The sequence below is a fragment of the Notothenia coriiceps genome, unplaced genomic scaffold (genome assembly GCF_000735185.1).
Source record: "Notothenia coriiceps isolate Sejong01 unplaced genomic scaffold, NC01 NC01_scaffold00028797, whole genome shotgun sequence".
NCBI classification, from domain to species: Eukaryota; Metazoa; Chordata; class Actinopteri; order Perciformes; family Nototheniidae; genus Notothenia; species Notothenia coriiceps.
Genome location: NW_011361498.1, coordinates 166,880 through 182,415, shown reverse-complemented (window position 1 = coordinate 182,415; position 15,536 = coordinate 166,880). Strand labels below are relative to the sequence as shown.

The 15,536-nt window shown below is 39.0% G+C and overlaps 2 protein-coding genes across 2 annotated transcripts in view; one reads left to right on the top strand and one right to left on the bottom strand.

Annotated features, from left to right (window-relative positions):
* Window positions 1-15,536, bottom strand: part of st8sia1 (ST8 alpha-N-acetyl-neuraminide alpha-2,8-sialyltransferase 1) — a 38,840-nt gene that overhangs the window by 9,068 nt on the left and 14,236 nt on the right. The gene's annotated exons all lie outside the window — the stretch shown is intronic.
* LOC104958372 (troponin I, slow skeletal muscle-like) overlaps window positions 11,100-15,536 on the top strand; it is a 4,980-nt gene continuing 543 nt past the window's right edge. The window contains exons 1-7 of the mRNA XM_010786092.1: window positions 11,100-11,182; window positions 11,741-11,750; window positions 11,910-11,954; window positions 12,314-12,355; window positions 12,780-12,911; window positions 13,009-13,098; window positions 13,186-13,393. Coding sequence (XP_010784394.1) covers window positions 11,931-11,954; window positions 12,314-12,355; window positions 12,780-12,911; window positions 13,009-13,098; window positions 13,186-13,393 — 496 coding nt within the window. The 5' untranslated portion in view covers window positions 11,100-11,182; window positions 11,741-11,750; window positions 11,910-11,930. The remainder of the gene's footprint in view (window positions 11,183-11,740; window positions 11,751-11,909; window positions 11,955-12,313; window positions 12,356-12,779; window positions 12,912-13,008; window positions 13,099-13,185; window positions 13,394-15,536) is intronic.

Genomic DNA, 15,536 nt, shown 5'->3' with positions numbered 1-15,536 from the left:
GCACAGGAAAAACTTTGTTGCATTGTTTGACATCAACACAATGATGTCACTAGTAAAAACTCCAGCTAGTAGAAACAGCACATTTTATTTAGAAAAAGCCATATAATCGGAAGGAATGTGGTTTTTAGGTCTTACTTGCAGCTTCACAGGGAGCGCAAGGCATCATTTTATGAGTTTGAAAGACATGCTTCTCCACCTTCGAATGGACATCCATTTAATTAGTGATGACCTGATCTTAGAGATGTTAGAAGGTAAATACGTGCCTACCATAGGTGACAATTCCTAAAATTCAACTACAAAACATTGATGAAATTACTTCTGTTTTTGAATCCCTAATGAAGGAAGGAGTGATTGTTACATGTTCGGACTCCCATGGTTCCACGCACTGCTAGGGATGTTAAAAGGAATTCTTTAAGTATACCAGAATTGAAGATAAATGAATATGATGCGTTGTGAAATACATGGCAGAGCCACACAGATCCTGGTAATGTTTTGACTCAAGAAAATAATTATATGCGCAAGTTTCTGAAATAGATCTATTAGACATTTTATATAGATGAGGTGTTAATATACTGCAGTAGTAGTAGTACTAAGGAAGTTACATTTTTGGCTAACAAATTTCAGGAAATGTGGGAAACGGCTGTCCCAAAGGAAAGTTAGAGATATCTTGGAAGGTATAGTTGTATTCGTGAATTGATAAATGATGGCGCTCCATATATGACAGATTTTTGTAGACGAAAGATCCTGGCCTATGCTGAAATATCAAAGTCTCTGCAGAGCACGACACATGGCCAAAAAGACTGAGACCAAATGACCTTTGACCCTGACTGACAGTGTTACTTGAGAAAAGCACTGTCAATGACTGACTCTGGGGTGAACCTGACCAAGACTTTACAACCTGACAGAGTGAGTGTGAATGTATGTCTGCATGTGATCAGTGCAACTGCATGATTTAAAACAATGACTAACCAAGCATGTTTTTGGACTAACACATTATTCTGGGGCTCTGTGGGCAACGGGAGGTTTCCTGCAATTCCACAAAATTGGGAAACCGCACATGTGACCCGTTTCTAATCTACTTGATGCTATTTTACTCCCACAGGCAGTGGCGGTTTGCAAAATGTGAAGCTCAAACTAATATCTGAAGATTCTGTTTCTTTTAGGACTGGAGGATGGAGAGTAACACTTCTTTTCACTTAAGTGTTTACTGTGGGACAATGATGGATGTGAATGTGTGGATAATGTTTGGTATTTTCTTATGATCAATGATCTCTTTTGCTGGCCAAACATGCCGGATGGAAAGCAGTGATGTCTCACTTGCCTTGGCCCTGTATCTGCAGTCCCTAAATCAGTTCCCCAGTTACCCATTGACTCTTGTCTGTTCTGATGTTCCTGTTCATTGTTGTTCTTATCTGTTGTATCTCCTTCTTGTGTGTCCCTTTGTCCTGTTCTCCTTTCTTCATCCTCTACTCTGTTTGGCTCATCTGTGATGACTGTGTAGGTAAAGACAAACAAGTATTTTAAGTCAATCAGTTTCCAGCTCTGTCAAATAAATGAATTTCAAGATACACAAATTTGTCTTCATTAAAATGAGTGTCAGCACACTGTCACAAAATGTAATACTAACCAATTGAAAATAGTTAAATTTACATTAGAAACCTATTGTAGATATCACTGTTAAAAGTAGTTATCTGCCAATAGGACAGAATCATTCCTTTACAAATGCACTTTGAGTAATTCACTTAATATATTTACTTAATACTTTAATATAGTCATTTTCACTTAATACTCTAATATAGTCATCTTTCTGCATTCAAAACTAAGGAAAGCTGTACAATTTGACATGATAATGAGGAAAAAAGGCCTCCGCCGACAATGCAGATAATTTTTTGATCATATCAATTTTAAGATGGGGGTCAAGGCTTAATATGTGGGAGCATATGTCCCTTGCCCCCTTTCAGGAGCCCCACTGGATTAGCTTTGATCTGAAATATTTGTATAAAAAGCTTGTTAGCTGGCTGTCCATCTCATAATGTTCACATAGAAACTAGCTGTCAATAGGAAATATCAATCAGAAGAATTATATTTTCATGCAAAATCTGTCACAAAAAGAGGTTGCACATTTAAATTCAGGTGTTGTTATGGCAACGTCAGTGGCCAAACAGCCACATTTACTGCTGCAAATACGTTCAAACGTGCTGTCGACACATAAACCAGTGGCAACTATGCCACCATTTCAGCTGACTTTTCTCAGAAATACTGTCACATAACATCCATATATTTCAGTGCTAGGTTGATGCTTAGCTAAGCTAACTATGAAACACTTTAACTGACAGGACTCAGGAATCAGGATCAACTGTGTACTACTGTAAGGTAGCTTCTAGCTTCATGTCGAACACTGACAGTAAGTCAACATTTCCCAGAGAGCTTTCTTTGAAATCACCAAGTAACGCTAAAAAACACAACATTTATATTGTATGACAAAGTGTTTATTTAATATATCTGGCTAGCTATAGCTACTTGCTAACGGTTTAGCTTACCCGTGCGATTCAAAGTAACGTCAACGTAGCTGTAATTTATGCTTTGCTTACATGTTCGCATAACTTGTAAGTTTACTGACATTTACATACCTTGTTCACCTGGCTCAGGTGGTGGCTCTGGGGTGGTTGTGTGAGCCACCACTTGAGGGGCTGACAGTTTAAAGTGTAAACACTGTCACAGAGGAGAGGTACGTACCTGTCAGCCAATAAAACACGTTTATTTCCATGCAACTCTCTGATTGGTCTGGTGGTGTCTTGCCTCTGAACACTGAACACGGGAAATTCCCCGTCCTTGATGGAGCATACTGTATGTGTGGGCTGGACCTGTATTTTACAGGAAAGGAGTGAGCAGAGAGTAGAGTAGTTGTCGATTCTTGTTCTGTTTTCTGTGACAATCTGCCTCACCCTCTCAGACTTTGAGTTGCGCGCGCTACTAAAGAGACGTGTTACCATGGAAACCAAACAATGGTGTAGCTGTATTAATNAAATTACAATTCTGCCGTCCGTCCTATAGGTAAAGTAGGTTAATGTATTATATTATTGAGGGAGAATTTGTCCGGGGCTAAAGAAAAAACATCTAAACAGCTAAAGCCCCGGATGCCTACCCCAGGCGACGCCCATGGTCTGCACTCAGATTTCTTCTGTGCGCGCTCGGATCTTTTGTGCAACAACCCTGTCAAAATCCCTCAACCAATAGGAGGCCTGGTGTCCTTGCGGGTACGAGGGTGCGAGGACAGGGTTTTAGGGAAAGAAATCAATAAAGTATGCTATCAAATTTAAATACCACGCTCTTGAATAAAGATAGGGAATAACCCCCATACTACGTAGCTGTGTACATAACCAGATGTATGATTACCTAGAAGAGCGTCAGGACACACTGTTTTAGGCATATGATATGTGACAACGATTAACATGATGATTCAGCCTCTATGGAGATAGACATATGACTGTTATGTTTATTGCTTACGTGGGCCTTAGCTAATCTGAACTAAGCACAGAATACTGCTTTGAACTGGTATACATGTATCTTGTGACTGAATAACATCCTCTCTTGTATATACGCATCTGAAGGACATTGTTCTGGGAACTATTTGTCCCACGCAGCCCTGTGTGGGATGACTACTTCCATTCTTGCAAGGATAATAAATACATGTATCCTNTGGCCATGGGGACATGGTGTTTACATGAGCACAGAGAGATTGGGTTATTCATGTTCCCTTTTTACATGATAAATACTAGTAACCTGGCATTTCGATGCCTTTTCTCATCTAAACTATTCAGTATTTGTATCTCTCTATCAAGAAGTGAGACGCTTTTGCCACCGCCATCACTGTTAACTGATGAACTGCTANTGTGGAATGACTTGTGTTAGAAAAATATCACTCGTCACCGGCTTGGTCTTCAATATCAGGATACATGTATTTATTATCCTTGCAAGAATGGAAGTAGTCTGACTACTTCCATTCTTGCAAGGATAATAAATACATGTATCCTGATATTGAAGACCAAGCCGGTGACGAGTGATATTTTTCTAACACAAGTCATTCCACAAATGGACTCTTGACAAGGCACACGTGTTAATTGAAAAGCATTCCAGGACCTCATGGAGCTGACTCATACCTAATTCACACCAAAGGTGTTTCAGGGCCGGTTTGGAGCTGGAGCTTGAAAAGCACCGGGTTTTCCTGTTCACACCGCAGCGGAGCAGCCTCTTAGCTCTGGAATCCGGTTCATTTCGAGCACCAAAAAATTGTCCGGCCAGAGCAAAAGCACCACATACGTCACGCTTACGTCGAGGCGGGGGCAGGTACGGGATCAACTCCAAACAACAACAAAAAGCCGGCGTTTTATCCAGTTTGTACACANCAGTCAGTATTTTACTGGAGCCTCAGTTCGATAAGAGATTATTTTCTGAGTTCTTTAATACCTCATTCACACCAAAGGTGTTTCAGGGCCGGTTCGGAGCTGGAGCTTGAAAAGCACCGGGTTTTCCTGTTCACACCGCAGCGGAGCAGCCTCTTAGCTCCGGAATCCGGTTTGTTTCAAGCACCAAAAAATTGTCCGGCTAGAGCAAAAGCACCACATACGTTACGCTAATGTCGAGGCGGGGGCAGGGGCGGGATCAACTCCTGAACAACAACAAAAAGCCGGCGTTTTATCTGGTTTGTACACAACGATGGAGAAACTTAACAAGCAGCAGTAGTCCACTGAAGAGACCAGTTACCTACTGGGAGTCTGGTCTTCTGAAGAGGTACAGAAGAAGCTGGAGCACAACCATTGTTGTTGTTGTTGGTGTCAGCTGTNGGCTGCGGGGCCCTAAGCGGCCGCTTATGTCGCTTAATGGGTCGGGCCGGCTCTGGCTGGAGCACAACCATTGTTGTTGTTGTTGGTGTCAGCTGTGAGGGGTTTCCGCACGGTTTGGCTTTATGAAGCAGGCACGCAAACGGTTACGTCCTGACGCAACCGATGACGCAATGACGCAGTGCCAGTCGGACTCTGGGCAGTGTGAAAAGAGCCGGAGCTAAACCGAAGAACCGGTTCTGAACCTGTAAAGCTCTAGCACAGTTCTTGAACCAGAGTCGCGTTGGTGTGAATGAGGTATCACTTAGGTACTCTCTCTCAAAATGGTAATGTGCATTATGTTTTAATCATACTTCTTATCATTCAGAAGCTTTTTGTGTGTGTTTATGTTTTACTGAGTGCTTATAGGCAATTTCCATCCCAGCATTCAGTTAACTATTTATTTTCTGTGCACATTACATAGACTAGCTAATATACTACCTTCTGCATGGGACTTTGAGTCTTCAAAATGTCCAATGTCACACACTGGGACTTACTTTAGAGTCAGTTGTATTTACATTCAGTATGACTTGTTATGATTCAATGTGAAAGAGTATACTGCTCAATAAATAATGATCACTAAAAGCGTCTAACAAGTAATGTAATATTAGAAAGACATCAGGAAATTACCAGTATGTTTTTTCTGAAAACATTTGCAACAGGGTCTGCATAATTTATTATGAACAATTATTAACAACTTTTGACTGCAATAGTTTGTTTTCAGGGATTATATAACGGATTGGATACACATGTATCTTGTCTTTTATTTTGAAAGTCCCATTTCACAGTCCTGTACCCGCGGGCTTGCTCCCGCCAGCTGACTGCTTTTTCGTCTTTTGTTTTCTTTGTTGTGTTCTCTGTATTTTACATGTTTGTGTTATGTGTTATGTGTAACGTTGCTGCCTTCTTGGCCAGTTCAGCATTGTAAATGAGATTTTATCTCAATGTTTTTTATCTGGTTGAATAAAGGTTAAATAAAAAATAAATAAAAAGCTTGACCCCGCTGCACTCGAGGTTCTGTGATGTGAGGCTCTGCTGTCCCCTGTTGGATGCTCTCTGCACTGCAGGAACAAAGACAAGGATGATTGAGACGCTGTCACATCATGCTACCACACCCTAACTCCACACCGAGGTCACCGTTTGATCCTATTTTAATCCATACATGGTTTACCAATCCCTTTTACACAAGATTACGTTGTTATTTTCATATTTTGTCATGAAATATTACATCATTTTCTATTCTATTCAGATTTGTCTGCACACCAGCAGAGTATTGCTGTGTAAAGTGCTGCTGTCGTGTGGACAAAGTCAGTATTACATGTGAGCACTTTAACAGCCGTGGCTCTGTGCATGTGTCTTTGTGTGTAAGAAGAAGTGTTTAACTTTAGTGTTGTGTTTATGATGGCAAATGTCTTTATATTATATGTTATTTCTTTAAAGTTACCACAGGAGTCTTTGACTTATAATTCTGAGCACTAATGCTCAGAGTTCAATTTCAGTGTAAATTTAGGGTGAGGTTAGGGACACATTTAGATATGAATGTTGATGTGTCACAAGGCTATTTGTGTGCATTCGATTCTGTGTATAGCTTTATTGATTTGAAATAGACTTGTCCTCGGCCAGCCCGCTATGTGCTAATGCAGATGCTTTTAGGGTTTAAGGTTGAAGGAGAAAAACACAATATATTGGATTGAGGAATTGCTGCATTTTTATTTTGTTTGCACGTAAAAAAAAAAATACAATTATTTTGAAAAACATGATATGTTAAAAAGCCTTTCACTTACACAAAGACATATTCCAAAATAGGCAACCACAAAATAAACAGACATGTCACAAAAGACACTTTTGCTTGTGCTACTCACAAAAAACATATAAAAACACATGAATAAAAAGAAAATATAGCTGTAAAAAACAACTGAATAGTTATAGAGTATACAAAGACATCTTAATTGAAATGTCTACATCCACATAAACACATACAAACAATAACCATACTAAAGTTATCTCGCTGCCCTCGTGCCCTTTAGCCCGGTACAAGCTGATGAAAGAGCGATTATTTGAGAAATGTTGGCCACTCAGGACACCCTCTGCCCCCCGCTGGGATCTCTGAGGGCGACCTCAATGTCAGAGCGGCGGGCAGGGGGATGTAATGGCAGTCCACTGGGCTGGAGTCATGTGTCAGCTGCTCCCTGCTCACCGTGTCCAAACACTGAGCCACTGTGGAGCTCTGTTCATGTTCCGGAGGGAACATGCGAGGGGTGCAGAGGCTTGAAAGGTGTCTGTAGATGCAGTCTACTGTATATGAACAACATGCTTTGTTAGATGTTAAGAATAGTACATATTATTAAAGGTATTCAGATCCTTTATTAAAGTAGCCTACATTTAGCGATAAAATAATCAGTTAATTAAAAGTATTATTAGCTGAATGTATTTCAATTTGATGTGGAAAGTATTGGCCCCTGTGGGAACTATATATTTGAAAATGTTTTACAGATTCATATAGCATTTACTGTAGTAGTCAAGAATGAGCTAATTCTAACCACTGTTCATGCAGTTTTGTAGTCTTCTGTAAAAATATATATAAATCAGAAAGAAACAGGTTAATTGCCAAGTATGTTAACACATACGAGGAATTTGGTGTATATGGTGCATACATACAGTAAACACAGTTAAAGAAGATACATTGTAAGAAAAAACAAACACATAAAACAGTTATAAAAAAACGTAAAAATTTTATAACATTAAGATATAGAAAATGATTTACATTAAATATAGATATACCAAAGAATATGTACAGTATGCTAAGACAAAAATACTCAGGATCGTATACAGTATGATGAATGTAATTACATCTGTTAAATAAGTAAAACAACAAAATGTGCAGCTGAATCAAAGTGAAGTATAAGTATGAAGTAGCATTAATAGTAAAGTACCTCAAAGTCGCACTTTGGTAGTCTATGTAAATGTGTGCCTAAAACATTGTGTTCATAGTAGCCATTGTGTCTCTTGATCAAACATTGTTAGGGTCATGTTATAAAACAGTTTCTAATGATACTCAAAGTCTAGAAACGTCATTGCTGAGCTGGCTGGGTCATGACAATGGGTTCAGATGGATTATAGAGCGACAACTGACAAAACAAATATCACTCCGACAGCAGGTGAGGACGGACTGAGAGACTTGAAGATCACACATCAACGGCCTGCGCCTCAGGGATTAATGTGGCTTTAGCGGATGTTCACTTTTCCTTCTTTTATTCCCACAGGTTCAAATTGTTCATATTGACCACCAAATAAGGAGAACTATGGGGTGACACATTGAGCCGTCACCTATAAAAAGCAGTGAGAGTAGAAAGTGCATTTCAAGCGGATACCAAGGCCTCCCTGTTATTTTGTCATTGTGTGTATGTGTCTGTGTGGTGGAGATGGAGGGGAGTTGGGTTACAGCAGAAATAGTGCTCCCACCTGCTGAGGATCAGCGAAAAAATAAAATGATGACAGAACATTTGTTGTCCCCTGTGTCTTCCTCTTTTTATTGCCTCTCAGTGCTCACATAAGCGTTGTCTCTTCAGCTCCTGCCCCCAGTGGCATTAGTGGCAGGAGCCTACAGACACTGTTTGACACTAAAATGCTTAATAAGGGACTGTGATTACATCAAAAGATATTTTGTTAGCTTGGAAAACTATGGAAACAAAAATGTTTCAATGGCTTGGATCGCACCAATTAATTAATAATTACATACAGCATAGCACATAATGAGATTGTTTCCATAGAGACTATGACATCACTTTTTAATGTAGCGTCCAAAAAGTTTTGTGTTCATAAATAGAACATTTAAACTGTTGCTTTATGTTACATGGTCAAATGGCTCTATGTGTAAAATGATATAAAAATAACCTTTTTATGTAAGATGTCACATATTTTGTTGACGGACACAAATAAACTTTATGAAATGTACATGTACAACTTCTGATTTAATATTCAAGGAAACAAATCATGGATACATTATAGAATCAGAAAGAAATGACCAAACCTTTGAACGAGATATTCCTGTTGAAGAAAATCGTCTCGTTCATCTTCATCTGGTTTCTAATCACTGAGAAGCCGTCACAGCTCACATAGAGCCAAAGGCTCAACGTAAACTCCTCCCTGTTTAATGTTGCTCCTCTGAGGATGTCCTTGTAGCTAATGCTCTGTTTACCAAAAACAACTTAGCACTTGCATCAGCTTTATTCCAGGATAAGCCAGTGGAAAGAAGAGAAACTTGATGCTGGGGGGTGATTTGCATGAAGTGCTGCAGCTCAGGCTGAGATTAGCTCTCCAGCTCTGACATCTCGATAAAGTCAGGCCAAGTCATTATTGACAGCAGTTACTACAATAAGACACATGCAGCAGGTCAAGAGTCAAAGTCAAGTGAAGTGAGGCTCAGAGACAACACAGGCCTTTAAATGAACATGTTTTCCTTTATAATGCACTGTATCTGTACCACATACAGTAGAGAACATGCTATCATGCTCACTCACAATGCATTGCAATCATGTCAATGTTTAGCAGGTATAACTATGTTTATTGTCTGAGTTTAGCATGTGGACGTGCTATTGCTAACATAGTGCAATTTGCACTTAAATGTGGGGTATGTAATTTATTTCAGAAACACTTTTTGCTATATTCCATGGAATGGCAGTGTATTTTCAAATTCTAGCGCACTCGAGCTGGTTTCTCCAAAATTACCTACCCCACCTTTAATACTTAGTGCAGCTAAGGTAAGTTCAACCTTTTCGCATTGTTCATTTTGTGCTGGGTCTGTTTCCATGATTTTGACAGATGTGTGTGTAGTTTTTTTCGCACAATGAATGTTGTCCCCCAGTTCAAAGGAAGAATCTCTACATTTTGAAATCTGTACTTTACAATCTTGATGAATAGCTTGGCCTGCTGCTTATTTCACAAAAGACATATTTAATTTCATACCGTTATCAGTAATAATATACAGATCTGTGTTTTGACTTTTCTTTTCCTAATGAGACTGTGTATACAATATATTAAACATTTTCACTAGTTATTCACAACCTGCAGTTCCACTAACTTCTTTATCTCTTCCAATGAAACAGAGCCAACGTGAAAAAACCTCTTCTTATTTTAGGCCAATATATAATTACTCCAACCAGTCATTTTTATCATAATAACTGTGGTTAGAGAAGATTAAATGTCACAGTACTAATTTATGTTATTCAACCTTGATCACTCTGCACTTGCCCCTTGAATAACTACTACTAGGTAATGACAAGAGCTAACAGTCTCTGCATGGCTGCCATACACACACACTTTGTTACGGCAAGCATGTTATTAACCTTTATACCGGATGACATGTTTGTCTATAAGTAGTCAGAAACAGTCAGAAAATGGCTTGATTTTGAAAAGTTGAAAACAGCTTTTGATGGCAAAGGGAGCTTTAAATATTCTTATATTATGACTCAACTCTTTGGGTGCGTATTCTTCTTCCCATCAAATGCTTTAGGATTAAGCTATCATTTAAACCCTTGGCCCTGTTTTGGTTCCTCACTCTTTTTACCTTAACCCTTAAATGTAATTTTTGTAATGACATGTTAAGTTTATAGTACATTTCATAGTTAATTAGTTATCTTGTTTATTAGATAGTTTTTTACGCTTAATATGAATTTATAGAGAGTATTTGTTTAGCTTAGCATTAGCCTTAAGAACTGGAAACAAGGGGAAACAAATCATTTCAAAGGTAACACAATCAAATACCAGCATCTCTAAAGCTCACTTATAAACATGTTTTATGTCAATTGTTGAATTGGTACTAACAAGTAATGTAAACGGTTCGGACACATAAGCTTCCATAAAACTATGAGTTTGCTCCTCGGTTTTCGTTTTCACGTGTTCTTTACAGTAGTTCTGCTTTCAAAAAGTGTTGGTGGCAGATTTGGTTTCCTTAGTCAGATAGGAAATATATCTAAATGTTTTCCTTGAAGTTATACTTGAACAATGTATTCTGTCAATATTGTAGACATTTATTTATTTATTTTTGCTACTGTTATTTCACAGCCACAGTTAGCAAAATGTGAACAATGCCATTAAGGTAATACCCATGTTTTATATCCCTCTCCGGGTGTTGTCACAGTGGCAGGGCCGGGGGGGGGGGGGCGGGATATTCCATGCTCGGTCCGGGGCCAGCACATTCTTGGGGCCAGACGTTATATCTGCTGTCCATGAGCCACAGCGCTCACATAAAAGCTGCCCATTGTCTCCAGCAGCCGCTGTTTGACTCTCTACCATTTGTACAGGTAAAGCAACCATTTATTTATTATTACATGTTAAGTATTTAAAACTTCCAGAACAGTTCTGACCTTTTATTTAGTTTTATATCTACTATTTTATTGTATTTGTTTGTTATTCGTTTGTTCTGGTTGAATGTCTGAGTATTTCCAGTATAGCTGTTATTAAAAACAGTATATTTCACAGTTTAACAGTGGCAAATCTTTTATATGGCATATGTATCTTCATGGAAATATAATGACTAGATCTTTGTAAAAATATGATGAGATTACTAAATAATATATGCCAAATCTTCTCCTTGAGGCTACTGCTGTTAAGGTTTTGTCTGTTTTGTCAGAATATATAAAGGCACTGCTAAAAAGCCAAACTGAGATGATGCGGAATATAGTGAAGGGAACTGCTGTTGTCCTTGCTTTGATCCTGTTGTCAAGGGATGTTGAGGAGTGTTTGCTGTGGCGGCTTAATGTGTCAAATTACATCTTGGTTCACTGGGCCAAGCCATTACTCCTAGACTGTACTAATAAACACTTCTGTTTGTCTCATGTTGTTTGTTTCTGGGATTACAGTTCAAGTGAGGTAAGAAAATGATTCTTCTATCCCTGAATGCTACTGTTGATATTTGTGTTGTTGACTGTTTCTATTCACAATTTAAATATATTTTTTCAGCTCTCTTATACAGTAAATGTCATTTCCTATAGAATGATCGCCCTCATTTGCACAATTTCTGAGTTTCAGGAGCCCGACAGACCCGCAGCGATGAATCCCAAAGGGGGGGAAAAGGTAAACCATCTATATTCCACAGTGTTAATCCATCATGCAGGGAGAGGGGACACATTGTCCTGGTTCACAAGGCAGAGATCTGGCAGTGGTTATCTGGCAGGAGTTGTTATCAGCACCAACTGAGAGCTTTCCCCTTGACTCCATCCTAATAATAAAGCATTATCTTCTCACATGCGTCTGCAGCAGGGGAGGGGGGCGAGTTTGGGGGCTTTCCATACATAGGCCTATTCTGGACTGTCCAGTATATGGCAAAGTTGGGGTACTTAGAATTTTGTCCATCTTCTTTGGAAAAAACTTGACTATAAAATATAATAATGTGTTGTATTGTGAAATAATAATAAGATTCTTTTTTTTCACAGCCGAAGTCGAAGATTTCGGCTTCTCGCAAGCTTTCCCTCAAGGTGGGTTATGATATCATTTTTTTTTTTTTTGTTTTTAAACTTTCTTTATTGATTTAGCATATATATACAATATACAAGACAGTACACAAACATCCACAAGACATACAGAAATGAAGTACATTACAAGTCACTTAAATAACATAAATAAATTAAATTAACTTCACAAACACGTAGGTAGGCTAAGTAAGGAAATATACATGTTGGCAAACATGAATGATATAACTTTTTTGTTGGTTTTACCATGTGGGGCAACTGTGGAATTACCCCTGATTTTAAATGACTTCTTTTAAGATAAGGAAAATTATGGAAAATTAGGACATTTGGGTACTTTCTGTTCTTATGTACAACTTAAACACACCAAATAATGATGTAAACTCACTAGCAACTCGCCAAGTTTTGATTGATATCTGTTTTGTCCAATCAGATGCTTCTCCTCACAAGAGCCTGTGAGGATTTGGAGAAGGAGAGGCAGGATAGGGAGGAGGAGAAGGCACGCTATCTAGGAGAAAAGTTGCCCCCTCTGCAGCTGTCTGGAATACCACTGGACGAACTACAAGTAAGGGTCCTACACCAAAAACAGCAAATGTACTTCAACAGCAGAAATCAAAGGAGAATGTTTCAGTAATATGTTTGACACCCTCCTTTTCCCTCAGAATTTATGCAAGGAGCTTTATTCAAAAGTTGACGTTGTAGACGAAGAGAGATACGACTGCGAATTCAAAGTGGGCAAACACAACAAAGATGTGAGTCTCTGAACACCTTATTCAATGCTGAGTCACATTTTGTATCCGTTTATTAGATGTTCATACATTTTCTGTCATATTGATCAGATCCATGAGCTGAAGCTGAAAATACAGGATCTCGGAGGCAAGTTCAAAAAGCCCGCCCTGAGGAAGGTGAGGGTGTCTGCAGATGAGATGATGAGGGCTCTTCTGGGCTCCAAACACAAGGGCTCCATGGACCTCAGAGCCAACCTCAAGTCTGTGAAGAAGGAGGACGTCAAACAGGACAAGGTACTGCTTAAAGATCTCCTATCATGCTATTTGTAGGCTTATAGGTCTCAGATATATAACAACATATAAAAAACATGTGTATGATGCTTAAAATACCAAACAGATCATGCATTTTAGATATCCCTCATATCCCTCTTAGGGAAGGGCTGATTCTGGGTCCTTAGCTTTAAAAAAAAAAAAAAAGAGGGGGGGAGCTTATGCCTGCTCAGAATTCTACCAAGATACTCAGCTAAATGCTATCAGGGCCAGTTTTTGGCAGAGATCTGGACAGAATTTCAGTCTCGACCTTGAGTCCAGCAACGGCTCATTTAGAACTAAAACAGTCGTTTAACCCTCTTTACGCCCCACAAGGGCGCTCTTTAGCCCCACCGAAACCGTCAAGCCTGTGTGGGTGTGTGTTTGTGTGGGTGTTTTGTGTGTGTGGTGTGTTGTGTGTTTGTTACGAGCCATTAAATCAGAGGACAAAATTTACGTGATTCAATATCCAAAACAGTGGTAAAGGTAATCGTGGTGTTTTTAAAAAGTGGTCGGCGGTGACCAATTGTGGACAACGTAGGGGGAGATTTAAATAGAAGAGGGAAAAAATTAGGTAGTACTCACTTGACGAAAGTACAGAAATGCACGGAGGCGTATTTGGCTGCCACGGTCACTTTACTTGCACTATTCAGTCTTGCTTATACCTCTAACTCTGCTTGATAATAAGTAAGTGAAAAACAGATTCCTAACAGTATACTTTAGTTTATTACATGAAACCATTAATTTTTTGTTGAGTTACCTACAGAGGGTAAAACTCAGCAACGTGGTCTTTTACCATGTCAAATCTCCACCGAAACACGAAGAAGCGCGAAACTATTGATAAGTGTATAAAGAACAAGTTCCATGAAAGAACAGAAAGATAAACTCGGTCAAGTATAAAGGGTGTTCCCCACCAGGACACGGGGAGGTCCGACACAGCTTGAAAAGTAACCGCCGGGAGGTACGGTCCCTGTACCGGAGGTGCAAGAATGCGGTCAGTGGTGAAGTGACGGTCAGGGACCCAGCTGTCTTTGCTTGTAGTCAATTTTTGAGTATAAGGTATGTCTACACAGGACACATGAGATACCTAAGGCTGTATAGAATTTCCCTTGGATAGTATGTTTACGGGAAAACATACAAAAACAATATCTTAATACACAGGGGCCGACACAGTCCCTTAGTTTTCACAGGGAGAAGAAAGGAGGCGATGGTCTAGAGATTTTTTTTTGCCTTTTCTTTTTTTTTTTTTTTTTTTTTCCTATTTTGGTCTTCCGGACTGTTATAGTGCTTCAATCTGCAGTTTTGATTACTGTTCTTATTTTTTTTTATAGCCTTTACATCCCCGACTCGTATATTTATGTGGGTTGCCTGTGATAGTCCTTTTGCTAACGGCGTTGCACAATACTCTTTTTTCATTTTATTATTCCATTTTTGAATACTAATTATTTGTATATCGTTCGTTTTAGCCTATGTCAGTCTCGTGATTTTTGACATCACCTCTCGTTTTATATACATTTTTTTATTGTCCTTTGATTTTGTTTCTTCCTTTTTGGTATTGTAACTATTCATTATTTGTTGTTTCGCTTCCTCTTTTCTCTTCTTTTTTTCTGTAAACTCGATGGTTTAATATCGAATCTTTTTTTATTAAGAACCACACCAAACCTTTACTATACCGCAAGGTAGTGGCCGGTCCCGACCAAGATCTGTTAAACGACGGATCCCTCTAAAATCGATAAATAATATATAGATGAAAAATCGATCAAATTAGTAAAAAGATAAATACGTATAGAAAAACAGAAGGTCAAAATTTGCGATTAAAAACTAAATGAAACGGATACATATGTAACTTTACCAAAAGTTTATCAAATAGTATTAATATTTCCACAAGGAACCTTTAAAACAAATGTATTAACACTAGTTTTCAAACTCGGGGACCCCCTCCCCCCTATTGAACGATTTCACCATTGCATAGACGTTGTAGTCTCAGAGATGGAGTGACTCGGAAGTCCAGAAAGGTCCTCTCCCTGAGTAGGACGTGGGAATGGCCTGCGCAACTCCTAAAGACCTTAAGGAAACCCACACTTTTTAGAAGAAATATAGGACAATGGGCGTCGACGTGGTCTAGCGATTTATTGTTGCGCGGCCATGGGGGG